Source organism: Pygoscelis adeliae, unplaced genomic scaffold (genome assembly GCF_000699105.1).
Source record: "Pygoscelis adeliae isolate BGI_AS28 unplaced genomic scaffold, ASM69910v1 Scaffold368, whole genome shotgun sequence".
Classification (NCBI taxonomy): Eukaryota; Metazoa; Chordata; class Aves; order Sphenisciformes; family Spheniscidae; genus Pygoscelis; species Pygoscelis adeliae.
Genome location: NW_008825301.1, coordinates 286,741 through 301,221, shown reverse-complemented (window position 1 = coordinate 301,221; position 14,481 = coordinate 286,741). Strand labels below are relative to the sequence as shown.

At 40.8% G+C, this 14,481-nt stretch overlaps 1 protein-coding gene across 1 annotated transcript in view; it reads right to left on the bottom strand.

The window, feature by feature from the left end:
- The window catches only part of ARPP21 (cAMP-regulated phosphoprotein, 21kDa), a 203,078-nt gene that overhangs the window by 54,680 nt on the left and 133,917 nt on the right, over positions 1 to 14,481 (bottom strand). Inside the window, exons 13-16 of the mRNA XM_009329989.1 lie at positions 12,891 to 12,928; positions 10,727 to 10,786; positions 7,896 to 8,125; positions 311 to 541 (exon numbers count right to left, since the gene is read on the bottom strand). Coding sequence (XP_009328264.1) covers positions 311 to 541; positions 7,896 to 8,125; positions 10,727 to 10,786; positions 12,891 to 12,928 — 559 coding nt within the window. The remainder of the gene's footprint in view (positions 1 to 310; positions 542 to 7,895; positions 8,126 to 10,726; positions 10,787 to 12,890; positions 12,929 to 14,481) is intronic.

Here is a 14,481-nt window from a genome sequence, read left to right as displayed (position 1 = left end):
AATGGGATCTCAGAGGATTTGCAGCCAGGGAGTGCCAGGACTCTACAAGATTAATATCCTGCCCGGGACCACATGAGTGTGTTTTGCATCACTTCCCACCAGCTATGCCAAACAGCCTCAGAAAGCCAGTCCAGCTTTGCCTGCAGATTCGAAAACAACCTGCCAAATGTAACGTCTACATATATTTGCTGCTTGCTTCTTCATAAAGTGCCTCAAGGGAAATATCTCTAGAAACATGAAATTTGCCAATTCCCCAGATGACACCAGAAACACTGAAGGGCAGCACCAGGCAGGAGGGCATCGTACTGACCTGTGTGTGGGTTGAGAAGGATACTGCCAGGCGGTATCCCTGCAGCTTCAAGTGGAAGAATGATATAGCTGGTGTTGCTGGGGGCCACCTGGCCACTCATCCCATTCTCAGGGTAGGACACGTTGCCTGAAGAGCTGGCCGTCACCCCGGGGACAAGAGATGCGCTTTGGAGAGGCTGATGTATTCGTGACAGGGATCCTGAGGAGCCAGCGCTGCTGGAAGACTCTGAACCTAACGGACAGACACAACCACAGCGGGGGGGTTACGAGGGACCCCAGTCCCCATCAGACACAGCACATACGCGAGCACAGCCTTCACAGACTGCAAAGGCAAGCACTAGTCCGTGCCCAGCTAGTAGGAGTGGGGTTTTCACTCCCTTCTGAGCTCAGTATCCAGCAGTATTTCTACAATTCAAAAGACCACTCTCCTGCCACAACACCTGCTTCTCCCCAGCCAGTAAATAGCTTTATCAAACAGAACACAAAATGCTCAGCACGTATTTATAATGCCAAAGTATTGGTTCATAAAGTATAAAATCTAAACAAGGGGTTTGTAAATGAAAAAAACAACTCAAACCACCAAACTCTTTCTGTAAGGAAAAAAAACCACACCCAACCAAAAACAGCAACTGAATTGTCAGTCACGTAACAAGGTAGCTGTGCCATACGTGTATTAACTTAAAGCTACCTAAGACACTACCTAAGACTGTTGTCACTTTGATTTTTCAGCACCTAGCTTATTGAAATTGATCGATCAAGATAAATCAAATGTGCTAAAACACATTTGTGCCTGGAAGGATGGGGAGACGCATTATTTTACAAACCAAATATAATTTCCAAACTTCAGAGATTTTACTTGATCAGATTTCAATTTGCTTCACATAAAAATGACAACAATCTCTCAGAGTGCAAGGCTCAGATGAACAGCTTCCTTAAAGCAGGATGTTAAGGCAAATACAAGGGAGGTGTGAAAGCAAATGTCTGTATGGATGCCTCCTTCCGAAAGTATATTTTAATTGCAACTTATTTTATTTTACTTCTGTGCACTGTCTACACATCTTACATTAATTACTAACCTCCTTAGTGCCCTCCTGCAGGTGTAGACTAAAAGAAAAGGCAGAACTCAGACTTAGGTTTTAGCAAACTGATTTCCTACAGGGCCAATTACCTCCCTTCATATTTGGGATACTACAGGAGGACACTACAGTTGACTGCTTAAAGCCTTGGATTCATTTTCAGTCAAATCCATATTGGAATTCATTTATTTCCTCATAACTAGAGCAAAACAGGTTTCCTCTGAAAAAATCACACCAGCATCCTGTTACTTAACAAATAGAGGGTCTTTCCACAGATTACTGCAGATTACTGTGTAAAACACATTTTTATCCATCTTCTTCAAACGTCATATCCATATGGCAGCTACTACAGAGACAATCCTCTTTATGAGCTGTGCACTATTTGCCATCAGCAGGACCCTAAATCTGCTTCTCCAGTATCTAATCAAGAAAGTAATAGAGATTTCAGAAGAAATTTTTAATTTCTGTAAATACACTTAAAAGTTGTATTAGTTGCTATATTTTTTCCCTCCTTGTAGACTGAGGTTGGAAATTTAGAAAGATTATTCCTGCAGAAGTAGTTTTACTTATTGGATCATTTCAAATTTCAGTGTTTCTACAAATTGCAGAAATATTCCTGGAGGTCATCCTCATCAAGCTGCAAGCAGTATTTGGCATCTTCCTCCCAAATGTAAATGTAACCACATGAGTTTCGTTTTCTTCCTACAGCAGTTACTGGGTCCTTTCCTACATTTCTCTGGCCCTTCTACATGCACTTCACTTTGCTTCTCTGAGTTCTTGCTTTACTTTCTCCTCTTTTCCATCACCTCTTGAATTTAACGGGTTAGAAAGCTACATGGAGATGCAGGAGCAATTATGAGATTTCATAAGCCCCCCAGTATTATTTCTAAGCATGTAAGTAGCACCAAGCCTGAGTTCAGATCTCTCTCTCCCCATTTTGTGCTATTCTGAAGAAACACCATTAGCGTAAATGAATATTGCAGCTCTAACATTCAATTGTTTTTTCTTTTTCCCCTTTCAGCTGTTTTTATAGAAGAATCACGGATTGATCTTTACCAGCTTCTGAATGTTGAAAGCCAAAGGAGAGCAATGAATTCACATGTACTCATCAAATGGTAGGCAGAAGCAGTGGAACAACCTCTGGAGCTATCACCACACATTGGCCAAGATGATAGATTTGAAATGTCTGCCTTAAAAGACCAGAGATCTGCTCTCCTTTGTCAGTAGATCAAGTTGGTGGTTTTGAAAGCACACAAATAAGACACAAAACCATTTCAGCAATTTTCTGACTATTAAAAAAAAAAATCCCAGAAATTAATACTCAACCAATTTCCCCCCCCTTTATCCTGTATAAGAATGATCTATTTTAATTTTTTTCCATCACTACAACTTATATCCTATCATTTTAAGTCTAGACTTATTAAGCCAAGTAAATTCCAACACTAATGTTTGGAAATTAACACCAATTAATCTTGTCTTTGTAGCTCTGATTAGCTGTTTTCACGGTGTCTAAATTTGGAATAAGAAATCACCACATAATGAATTCAGTACTGTAGCAAATGGAAAAAAAAAAAATGAACTATCTGACTTTATTCAGATTCACATTAAAAGATGTCTTGCTAAAGACTTCTGAAAGGAACTTTGACTAAATGAGATTTTTGCCCCCATTATACAATCCAATCTCTTTTTTTCAGTGTGTAATGATGGCTACTCCTTCTAGATTCTTCTATAATTTTCGTGCTGTTTCACAGTTGACATAATAATAACCTTCATATTCTCATCACTTCCCATTAATATATTTTTAAAGTATTCTGAGAGATACAGCAGTTCAAAGAGTGGTAAAAAGAAAAACAGACAGAAAAATCACCACAAAGTCGTAATAGCTTAGGGGGTTTGCAGAGGGAGAGCATAGAGGTACCATTAATTTTCCAATATCCTGAGCACTAGTGAGCAATGCAACACATCTTGCTCTATTTTCTTTGTGTCAGCATTCAGTATCTGATGACTTTGAACATCTCTGTTCATCCCACCTTCCAAGTCTGAGGTAAATTTTTTCTTTCTTATCAACTGGACTCTCAAGATCTACCTACTTCTTGCTCCAGATGGTTAATTTTTTAGGAGCAGTACAGTGCTGATCACCTCTGGAAGTATTTTTGTCTTGGATAAAGTTTCTTGGCTTCGGAATATTTATTTGCTACTTTTATAAGTCACTTGCATTTCAGTATATCACAATGCATTTAGGTTTTTTTAATAATAATGGTACATGCTCATGTGAACACGATTATTCCTCTGCAAGCTGTATTTCTTAAAAAAAAAAAAAGACTGATGTTTCAGCACAGTCAGTTGGCGGGAAGCGTATGACTGGAAGCAGTTGGCTCATGATTTATTGCCTATATCAACATTCCTACAGTTTCTCTTGGACTCACAAGATCCATCAGGCTAATGCTCGATTAATAAAAAGAAGCAGAAATCCAGTTCCAAAACTCAGAGACAAAATTATAATTTACAGGAATCTTTAGCACAAAAAAAAGAAGAGGTTAATGTATTGAAATGCCTGCAGTATAATCATCTTTGCCCAACAGGAGTAGCAACGAATACCTAACAGGAGAGATCAGATTGTGGCTCCCATTACTTGGAGCCCCGCCAAGGAAGTTAACAATCCCTACAGATCTGTATCAACACAGCTGATAACCCCAGTGCAGGCAGCTTTTCGTAAATGGGGGGGGAAGAAATACACTCCAACAGATGTGCATTCCACTGAATGGAAAATGCATTAAGAGAAGCTAAAGATGCAACAGTTACATCTTTTAAGTCTTCCAAAAATTATTTAAATAGCTATGTAGATACGCACACAGAGGACATTTCTGTGAAACACATCTTCCCTCCTAATAATGTATATTAAAACCTGCTGTAATCTGTCACTGAAAATAACATGGGAGTTTGTGAGCTAGATTTTCTCTTTATGGATGTATTAGAGACTGAACAGGTACATCTTTGGTACCTACAGGAACACCTATTTCACTCACCACTCTACACACTTAGTCAATCCTGGAAAGTCCACTATATTACTGGAAATCTAAACTAACCAAGGTTTTGTACTATGTCCTAAGTTGTAGGAATGCAATCTCATCGCAATTTGTTAAATTATTAACTCCCTACTCAATACTGAATTATAACTTAATACATCACTATATATCTACTAAGCTTCAAAATAACAGAGCAGAAAATTTTGTTTGCCATATACAATCTGTGCTTTTCAGTGGAACAGTGCTTGCTAAACAATCAACAGGTGCATGAAAATAATCATCAGAACCACTAAGATAGCCATGTAATGGGTTTCAAACAGCCCCTTTTGTGAAGTTTGCAAGAATGAAGTAACATAATTCCTTTGCTAAGCTCTAATTCCCATGCAGCTGAATGCAATTAAAGTCTAAGACTAATTGACACTACTGGACTCTACTGCAGAGAACAGCACGTTCTATGACCTGTCTTTGCCTAAGGGGAGGCTAACATCTTTTGTGCTTCAGTTTCTGTTGTCAGCCATGTACCATTAATTACTGATTTATCAGAAGTTAAGGGCAGAACATTTAATTTTGGTGACAATAATAAAAATGATCCAGAAAGGCTACAGTGCTAATATTGCATCACTATACATACTTTCAAATGCAGCTGTGAGCCATCAGTGAAAACACTTGAAGTCTTAGTTTTTCCATGCTCAAGAAACATGTTTGACAATGCTTCTGGATGAATGCCATATATGTAGAATAATTTTCACATTTAAAATGGTCACAAACATTTTCCATCATTTAGCCAATGAAGAACATTTTGACCAACTAATGACATCAGACTGATTTCATACATGCTATATGCAAGGCAAAAATGTTTTAAATTTATTACTGTGAATCATGAAGTACTTCAGAGAACAAACTAGTACTTTCTACACAGGAGAACCGGGACAGAATTGGTGCCTACCAGGCTCTCCCACACTACCAGGGCAGTGTGCCTAATGTTTGTAGCTACACCTCTGCAATCCGATTTCAATTACTGTAGTAAAGACAACAGAAAATAAACAAAAACCCCCCAAATAAAAACATGATCAAGCTTAAATGCGTACTGTGCTACAGAACACCCAGTGCTGCTAGATTACAGAATGATGAAGATAAAATGCGAAACAGGCACAATGAAGCGTTGCTCGGTACCCAATGTACCTTAGAAAACATATGCAAATAGCACGTAGGGGCTCTGACAACTATATGAATTCACTCAGCATTTTTTGGTGAAGGGAGAACAATTTATCAAGGCATATTTCCCCATTATTTTAACAGTCATTCTTTTCTGCTTTAACACCACTCAATAACATTTTAGAGAGGAGGATAGAAATAGCGATTCAGATATTATTTCCTCTAACTTTCCTCAGGCTGACTGACAGCTTGACTTTGTGTCCTGGCTTTGAAGGTGTAAGTTTGTTTTGACATGCAGCCTTGTTCTTTTTCCCCACCTCTTCCTTTTATTTTGTTTCTTTTTCACTCTTTCTGTGCTCAATCAGCTTTAAAATTTGAACACTTTGCTTAAAAAAAGTCCAAGCACTTAGAATATGTAATTGGTCTGCAAAGAACATGGAATTTTAATATCACTGATGTTTTAAAAAGGTCTTATAAGAGCTTGCATTTGAAAACAATTTTGGGTTTGGTGCATACGGAGTGCAGATGTATTTACAAGTATTGGCATACTTCAGAGATCTCTCCTTCAATACATTTTCTAAGCGCACCCTTTAATATGCTTGATTTTAACGCTTAAATGGCTACTCAACACATTTACTCACTCTACCGAAGGTGAATGATATGACAAAAGTATATCAGGAACCTATGCCTCCCCCCTAATTCACACATATCAAATTGAATTCTGATGCAATGGAAAGATTCGCAGGAGGCAAAGAAATCTGGAGGCAAAAACATTGTCTACTGCATACTTCAGGCCCTAGCGTATAGCCTATTCAGCCTTTATAGAAATAAAAAATACGGGAGTGTAGTTTCAAAACTACATACGCACTGGTTTTGCTATGTTGCATATGCTCATGCTCAGGAACAAGCCAGAGGTAAGTAACTATACTGTACTAATTTTCAAAGCCAAATTCCTATCTTAATTCCATAGAATTTTACATACATAAGGATGGAGTAAAAGTGAAGGAGAATTTTATCTTAGGAAGGGATCCTTATGGTTCCCTTCCAACTTGAGATATTCTATGAATCTTAAGATAATAAAACCAGTATTTGTCTAGGGTCTCAAAAGAAACATAAAATAGAAGCATTAAGGAAAAAAAAGCAGGATATTCCAAAAGCTCCCAGCAGCTTTAGAACCAGCAGGGTTTGAAACAGCGGCTTTCCAACCAGCCGGGTTCCTTTCCAGCTGTGAAATATAACAAAATTTTTAATTATGTTCAAGATCCAGAGGTCCAGAATGTAGTTACAAAGTCAAAAGTTTTCTGAATTTACTCTGAAAACTCCATTCCCCAGCATCCTGAATCGCGACAGATACTACCGTACAATTTTGGGTGTTAAGAGTGAAATCTGACCAACCCAGGCTTGATAAACTGGGTTTAAATTAAGTACCGTCCATAAAAAACTCTCAAGCTGAAAAAGCACTAAGTGCTAAGTATTGATTACCACTTGTCCTGTACTATATTTATCAAATGAACCAAACTGATGGAATCATCTGATGGGCTCATTATTTATTATGCACTTTTACACAAAAATATAATAGAGTAGCTTAATGGCATGGCTTGAAATTACTTAGATCCAGGCCCTGTGACTCACTCATGCGTTAATGTACCCATGAAGTTAATGCAAATAAATGCAGATTTCCCACCAGGTTTGTAGTCCCCTTAAATGACGCTTTCATTTAATGGGAACTAAACAAGAAAATGGAGAGACTGCAGGACCTCTGTGAATCCAGCGCTTCTGACTGCTTCCACCACAGCACGCTGCCTCATCTGCCAGCAGCAAAGGAGAGGCTGTACTCCAAGATACAGATGGTCTGCATTTTAGCAATGACAACAAAATGTTCTTGGATTTCTCATCAGATACACGACATTTAGTTCTTCACGAGTCAAGAAAACTAAGATGAATAAAAAGGTAAAATCTGTGCTTTGTCTGAAAGGACTACCACCTTTTCAGGCTACAACAAGCGCAGTGTTCAAATAGGACGTGCATGTATTCTACTCCAGGAAAAGCCTATCTCACCTACGATTTGCAAACCTCAGGCACCGGGTTTTCTTCTTGTTTCCTAAAAACTCAATTTCAGGTACGCAGATACTAGCATACATAGGTGGACATACACATCTGCTGTGCACAGGAAATAACTGTTGCTGTAATTCACCATATAGTAGATTATCTCTGAAGGTCTCTCCCAACCCAAACCATTCTATGATATACCATACTCAGGCAAGTACCAGTGCAGTCATTTATCACTGCACAACGAGAAGTACTGTGAACCCAATACAGTACTAGCTACCTGTTTTAGACAGTTTGCCGGTACTTCTGTTACTTGACGAGCTATCTCCTCTTGTCAGCACGGTTATCCCACCAAAACTGGCTGTCTTTGTTATGGCTGGCTTCAAATTCCGATTTGAGCTGTCTGAGTCTGTGCTGCTCCATGGCCTCTGGTGGTCTGTCCACTTCAATTCATTCTCCGTACTGCTCTGCCGACTGCCAGATGCCTTCCCCGTGCTGTCTCTGTTACCCCTACGGACATCAGGAAACAAAGATTTATACACAAACAAAACCAGGTCAGGGCAGAGTCTATCTTTGGGCACCCTGCAGCGAGCCTAATAAAGAAAAAGGAAATACTCTGCATTTACAAAAGCATGCCCGAAACAGGGGATTTGACCCCAGTACTCATCTGCCTTCAGCAAGTAAACACTGCTATACCCCTTTACATGCACAGCACTTACCACTGCTCCCCTTTCGCATATATCCTAAGAGCACTTCACCGGATGGGGCTGACGCAGCAATATTACGCAGCACTGCTGTAGCATTTCTGTTGCCTGTTGACCGGTCTCTTCCCTCAGCAAAGCCCTTGCTACTTCTCCCTTTGCTGTCCATCACCTGTAAGGTTTTTCTCACTAACTTCACCTTCTACCTGTGTCTTCATATCCATCCTCCTTATTTCTATTGCACCTTGTCCCCACTCGTCCGCCTCCTCATCTGCTCTGCACTGTCACCCAAAGCCTCTCCCTAAACACGTGTCCTCCCAGCGTGACCCCAATCTCTTCAGTGTTAACGCTCCACTTAGAGACCCATCAGTTGGGGTTTGTTTTTTCCCCTCTGCATACACTAATTGCAAACATCTCTGAGTAGAGACTGCCTGTTCTTGGACAGCTGCAGAGCACCCAGTGTATTGTGAGTGACAACACAGTAAACCGAGAATTTGGAGGAGAATTTGGCTTATTTATGGTGAACAGCTTACAATGTGCTGTTAAAATGACAAAACCAGCATGCCTACTACATCTTAGTGCACCACAACCATTATCCCAAGTGATGCTAATGACACTAGCTTTTGGAAGGCTTTTAGAAGACATTTGCCACCCCTCTGTCTTATTTTACAGGGTAATACCTTGCAGGCTCAAAGCGCTTTCTACAAATCATAAGAATGGGACTGTATCTATTTTTTTTTTTTTGGTCCCTTTTCTCCTCGCGAACGTGGCTCCTGCTTTTTATTTGGAGAACCTGCCGAGCTGTGCCACTCGGGACGTGAAGGAGCAGCGTGTCAAAGACGGGATCAGGCTGGTGCGTTCCTTGCCTGTGATCAGAGCCTCTCACAGATGTGATCAGCAGTATTTACCTGTTGACCTTTGCTAGACCCAGACACTGGGAAAGCATGAAGAGAAACAGCACAGAAGCAACAACATAAAAAAAGGAAAAAGATTTAAAAAAATTGTCCTTATGATTTAATTGGAAAGAGAAAAACAAAGTATATTATTTACAAATTCTATTGCATTCTTGTGCTTAGAAATTAACAATTCTCTTATATTTACATTGTAGTGGAAAAGCGGGAGAGAAACAGAATGCTTTTGTATCCCAGTTATCTGTGGTTTTGAGTTACACAAAATTCCTTTTTGTTCCCCAGACTCAAACAGATATTAGTTATTAAGAGTCTCTGTGTGTAAGATGCCTCCTTACTCCTGCATGCCCAATCCAAGACACTCAGATCATCAAGGCTAGCCCAAAGCATGAAGGAAAAGTTTTTCTGCCTGCTGCCTGTAGCCACGGGACGCAGCTCCAGATGCTCCAGCACTGCTCCTTATCTGGTGCAGTCTCACTATCTCCTCCGTGGCTGCTGTGCTGACATGCACGGTCAGCAACCACACGTCAAATAATCCCACGCCCTTTCAGCCTCACAATAGAAAATTACGTAATATAGACAATATATAGGTTTGAAGTGACACAAACCATCACTGCTACATATGCAAACCTGAATGCATACAGACATCTAGTGATCACCCTACTTCTGCCTAGCTATCCACGTGCCTTACTGGATGAAGGATATGCTTCTGAAAACATCCATTACTTCTGCCCACTCTGCTTAAGACCTGTGGCAGCTGACTGACTTTTAAAAGCAGCTTGGCATGCTCAACTCTGATTGAGCTCAACCTGTGGGAGCTCACGGTGTGGGAAGAGAGTCTTTCTAAGTCTCTCAGAGGAATGCTGTCACCACCAGGCTGGGTCTTCCATTGATCCAGTGTGTCAACTGATAAAGTTCTCCATGAAAATATGGACTGACTCCTACTGATTCCCTGTGGCTTGGGACACGATCTGGGATACGGGATACATCTGAATGTTCTCTGGGCAGAAGGAATTGGAGTTTGGAAGACAAAGGTCACAGAGAAAAAGTTTCGAAACATTGCTGCTTTAGAGATAAGGGAACTTCAATCAGTTTCACCTCATCATACTTTTACTTCAGCTTTTAATAAACCAATGAAAGGAAAAAAGGTCAGTCTGAGCACTAGCCTGTGAAATGTGCCTATCGTATATACTAGAGCATAACGAACTTCCACCAGTCACAGTCACCCCCAAATTGTGGCAGTCTGAGCAGCTGGGCAGCTGAAAATCTGATATGGTTCCCAAACCAATGATCCACAAAACCAAAGGAAAGGGTCGGGTCCCGTTGTGACCTCCCCATTCAGAAAGCGTGGGATGAGCTGGGCAAGAACTCTGTTCTCCATGCTCCTTTCCAACCATAAAAATGACATACCCACACCCATCAAGGTCTCCCTCGTCGAGGACATGGATAGAATCACGAGTGAGAGTTACTGGGAAATGAATATTAAATAAAGTCATACAAACCTAAACAGCTGTCTTTTCTTATGGGTATCATTGCATATGCTACTGTCTTCCAACAGCCTACTGAAAAATGAAAAGAAAGATTATGGTAACAGATATGGTAATTCAAATTTATCTTATCTGTAAAGCTATATTTAATTTCTAGCAACATCTTCCAACTTGCACTAGATTCATAGTTTAAAAAAAAAAAAAGGCTAAAATTGCCCCCCCTCCCTCTCCCATAACTGTGCACAGTCAAGTGAACGTAAGAAATGTCAGCCAGGGAGGCTGAAGGCCATTTAACATTTCCTGTTACCGAGCAAGGTAATTCTCAGAAGCCAAGGAACCATACATCTAGATCCAAAAGAAAATTCATAAAAATATCACCTAATAAGAACATAAAAAACGCAAGCCAGCAAAATAGTGCATATATAATTTTAAGCACTTGCTAAGTCACTTGGAAATCTCTACAGCTCAGAGAAATGCTCAGGTTCTCTGATGAAGAAGAAAGGCAAAGCACTTAAACACATACCTAAGTTTCAACACAGCAGATCAACAAGGTTGCTCATGTGCACAGAGCTAGGTGTGAGTTTAAGTGCTTCACCTGATCAAAGGCTGTAAGGCATGCAGCAAGAAAAAGCAGTGTTCTAAGGAATGCAGCTGAAGCCTCCCTCCTGACAACAAGAGTGCAGGCAGTAACAGAAGTCCAATTTCCAACCTGGCCTTTTACTGGTCTCCACTTGGGTATGCATCCTCACACGGGGAAAGCTGGTCAGCCAGCTCACAGGTTTGAGCAAAGCGAACCAAGTGCTAACACCAGAAGTGGCCACATTCTTCCGCATGCAGGTGTGGGATTGAATGCATAAACCAATGGAGGCCTGGCTATGAAGTTCATGGGTCACCCCATAAAGGTCCCCACCCTACCCTCAACAGCGCAGTGTCTGAGCACTTTCCATACTGACTTGGGAACGTGAACAACTACATCACGTTTATTGTCCCATTCTCTCCAGAGAGGAAAAAGTAGGTTTATGGGAGCACCTTCTTTTTACTTTTTGGGTTCCTCTGTTGCATTTTTTATTTATTTTGATAAAACATATCTCCACAGTCATGACACAGAAGGAGCAGCTGAGGAAATATCCTTGGCTCTCAGAATAGGAGGTGGTTAGGTGACAGTGGCCGTTACCTCCTAAGGGACTTCCCTCATTCCACTTTCAGGACTGTCCATCGGAAAAGCTGGACAGTTTGGTTCGTACCACTACTGTGGAGTCATTTTTTATGGGAACAGCCTTACCCATAAATGCATCTGACAGATGTAAAGATGGACAGAGATAGAAATACTGTGAAAGACAACCTCCCCTTCTTCAAGGGGATGATAAACAGTTTTAAAAGCTGCACAGGACAGACTTAGGCTAGCACTGCTCAAACACCCACCAGTGAAAGTCTCAGCGTTTTGGTTAAAATCCTTATCTGCCATAAAGGTGCACAATTTCTAAGATCTTCAACGCAGCTAAGCTAATTTATGGCTGCTACAAAGCTAACACTTCGTATTTTGCAGATCTTATTTAAGCACAGTTTCTTCTTCCCTTTGCTTTAAATGGATCTAGTGTGATAAAACGAACATCCCTAAGAACTATCACACAGTAATGCAAAGTAACAGTTGGCTCAGATACCACCATTTCATTGCTACAATGCAGCAGTAAAGCAGGTCTGGTCAGGGGGACTTGTGAGCCTTCACAAGCAACACGTCAAGTCAGTGCTGCCGCTCAGCCCCACAGGAGACCAGGTTAAACAACAGGAACACAAATGTGGTGTTTCATAAATACCATCATCCAGCCACTGCTGGAGTGCTTTTTAAAGATCAGTAAGTTAAATTCTAAAGGCACTCCAGAGACAGGTTGAGCATTTGAAATGAAACATTAGGTGGGTTCCCCCCTACACCGCAGTCTGCTTTTTAAACTGAAAAGCAAAGTCTTGGGAAAGCAGCAGTAACACCTTATCTGCTCAGATACAATACTGCAAGGCAATCTCTTTTCCCCCCTCTTAAAGCAGAAAAACACTGCAGATAATATGGATTGCAAATTTGCTCAACAGCCTCTGCATTAGGATAAACAACTATAGATAGACAAAGTAATAAGAGAGAGAAACAGCTAAGTTTAACACCCAAAAAAAAAAAAAAGCTATTTTTTACCTGTTTTCCACAAAAAGGTTTTCCTGGGAGCAAACTGACTGAAAAATAAAAAAGGCATTGTATCAGACGTTCTAGATATGCTCTGCTGTTCCAATTCCTTCCTTGATTTTAGAATTATCTCCCCTGTTCAGGCTTAAGGGGATTTCAATTCATGCATCATTTGCATTTGCAGAAGACAAGAGGGGAAAAAGGTCAAGAATAAGGTCAGGCCGGTAAAATAAATTCCATGCATTACAACACATTGCCAACGAGGGGTCTCAGTTTGGAAACAAACTGAAACTTCTCAGTCCTGAGATCAGAGGAAGGTGGTATGCGCAAAATACTGGCAATTCAAAGGGGTAAAACGTTTTTCCTACATAATACAAGGTGCCACTGGTCTGCCCTACCACCTCAAAGTAAGATTGCAGAATAGCACAGAGCTGCAGGTAGGAAGGACAAACAGAAGGAAAGCATGCAGAATTGACAAAGTTCTTCAAAGGGAGAGAAGATACTGCAGTACTTAGAAATTCTACGTGATTTCACATTTTACGGTTGGAGAGGAAACAGTCACACCCACATTGAGTTATAAAATGATGATAATCATCTTAGTAATAATATTAACAACAACAATAGCCTATTGCAAAAACGTTCTCTGCTGGAGGACTTAGATGCCAAGAAAGGTGAAGGGCTCGGAAGAAATAAATCCTATGGGCAAGTGCATAATTCTTTTAGCATTACTTAATTTTTTATGCAGAGAAATGAAGCTGCGCTCAATTTCCCATGAATAATTCTCCCTCTTTGATTTTTTCATTTCCCTCCTATTTCATGTTCACTACACAAACTGCCTCGTAGCTGTCATTGGATTATATCTCCACGAGGTACAGAAGAAAGGACAGTCAGTACTTGCACTGAATTTAAACAAGAGGCAGGCAAAGGGAGGCGGGCACCAGAGATCATGCCCATTACTTCTGTAACAACAGGACTCAGCTCAAAGAATAATGCAATGCCATCATTAGCTGTGTCGAATTTTAATGGTATGGGATATGCATGGATTTGGGATGTTTCTGTTTTGAAAAGGGTGAGCTAATGACCTACTCAAAGAGCACTGGCCAACACCATAAGCAACACGCTGCTCATTCCCAGTGCTCCAGCAGATGCATGGGCGAAGTTTTCCCTTGGCACTGCAGCCAGTGCCATCCCATCAATTTACACAAGGAATGAATTTAGCCCTGAGAAAGCAATGCGGTTTCTCATTAAAGCTGTAATTCGCCCACCCAGCATCCACATCAGAGAATATCTGACAGCTCTGTGGGCTTCCCAGGCAAGCTCCCACCCTGCACTCCAACTAAACTCGCAAGGCTCTGTGCTGCATCAGTGGCAAGTGCATCTCTCCTTAGCACAAAGCCTCAGGATATCAGAAGGAAGTTTCTCCACTGCCAGGGACCAGATTCCCACCAGCTATAGCAGACCTAGGGGGTTTCACCCCAGGAGGCACAAACTGGTCCACCTAAAACCACTTGGATCCTTTGTACAACTACGACACCCACTCTTCTCTCATTTTATGTACCTTACTCACAAGGTTTCATTAACAAACGTGGCTGTGCAGACTTCA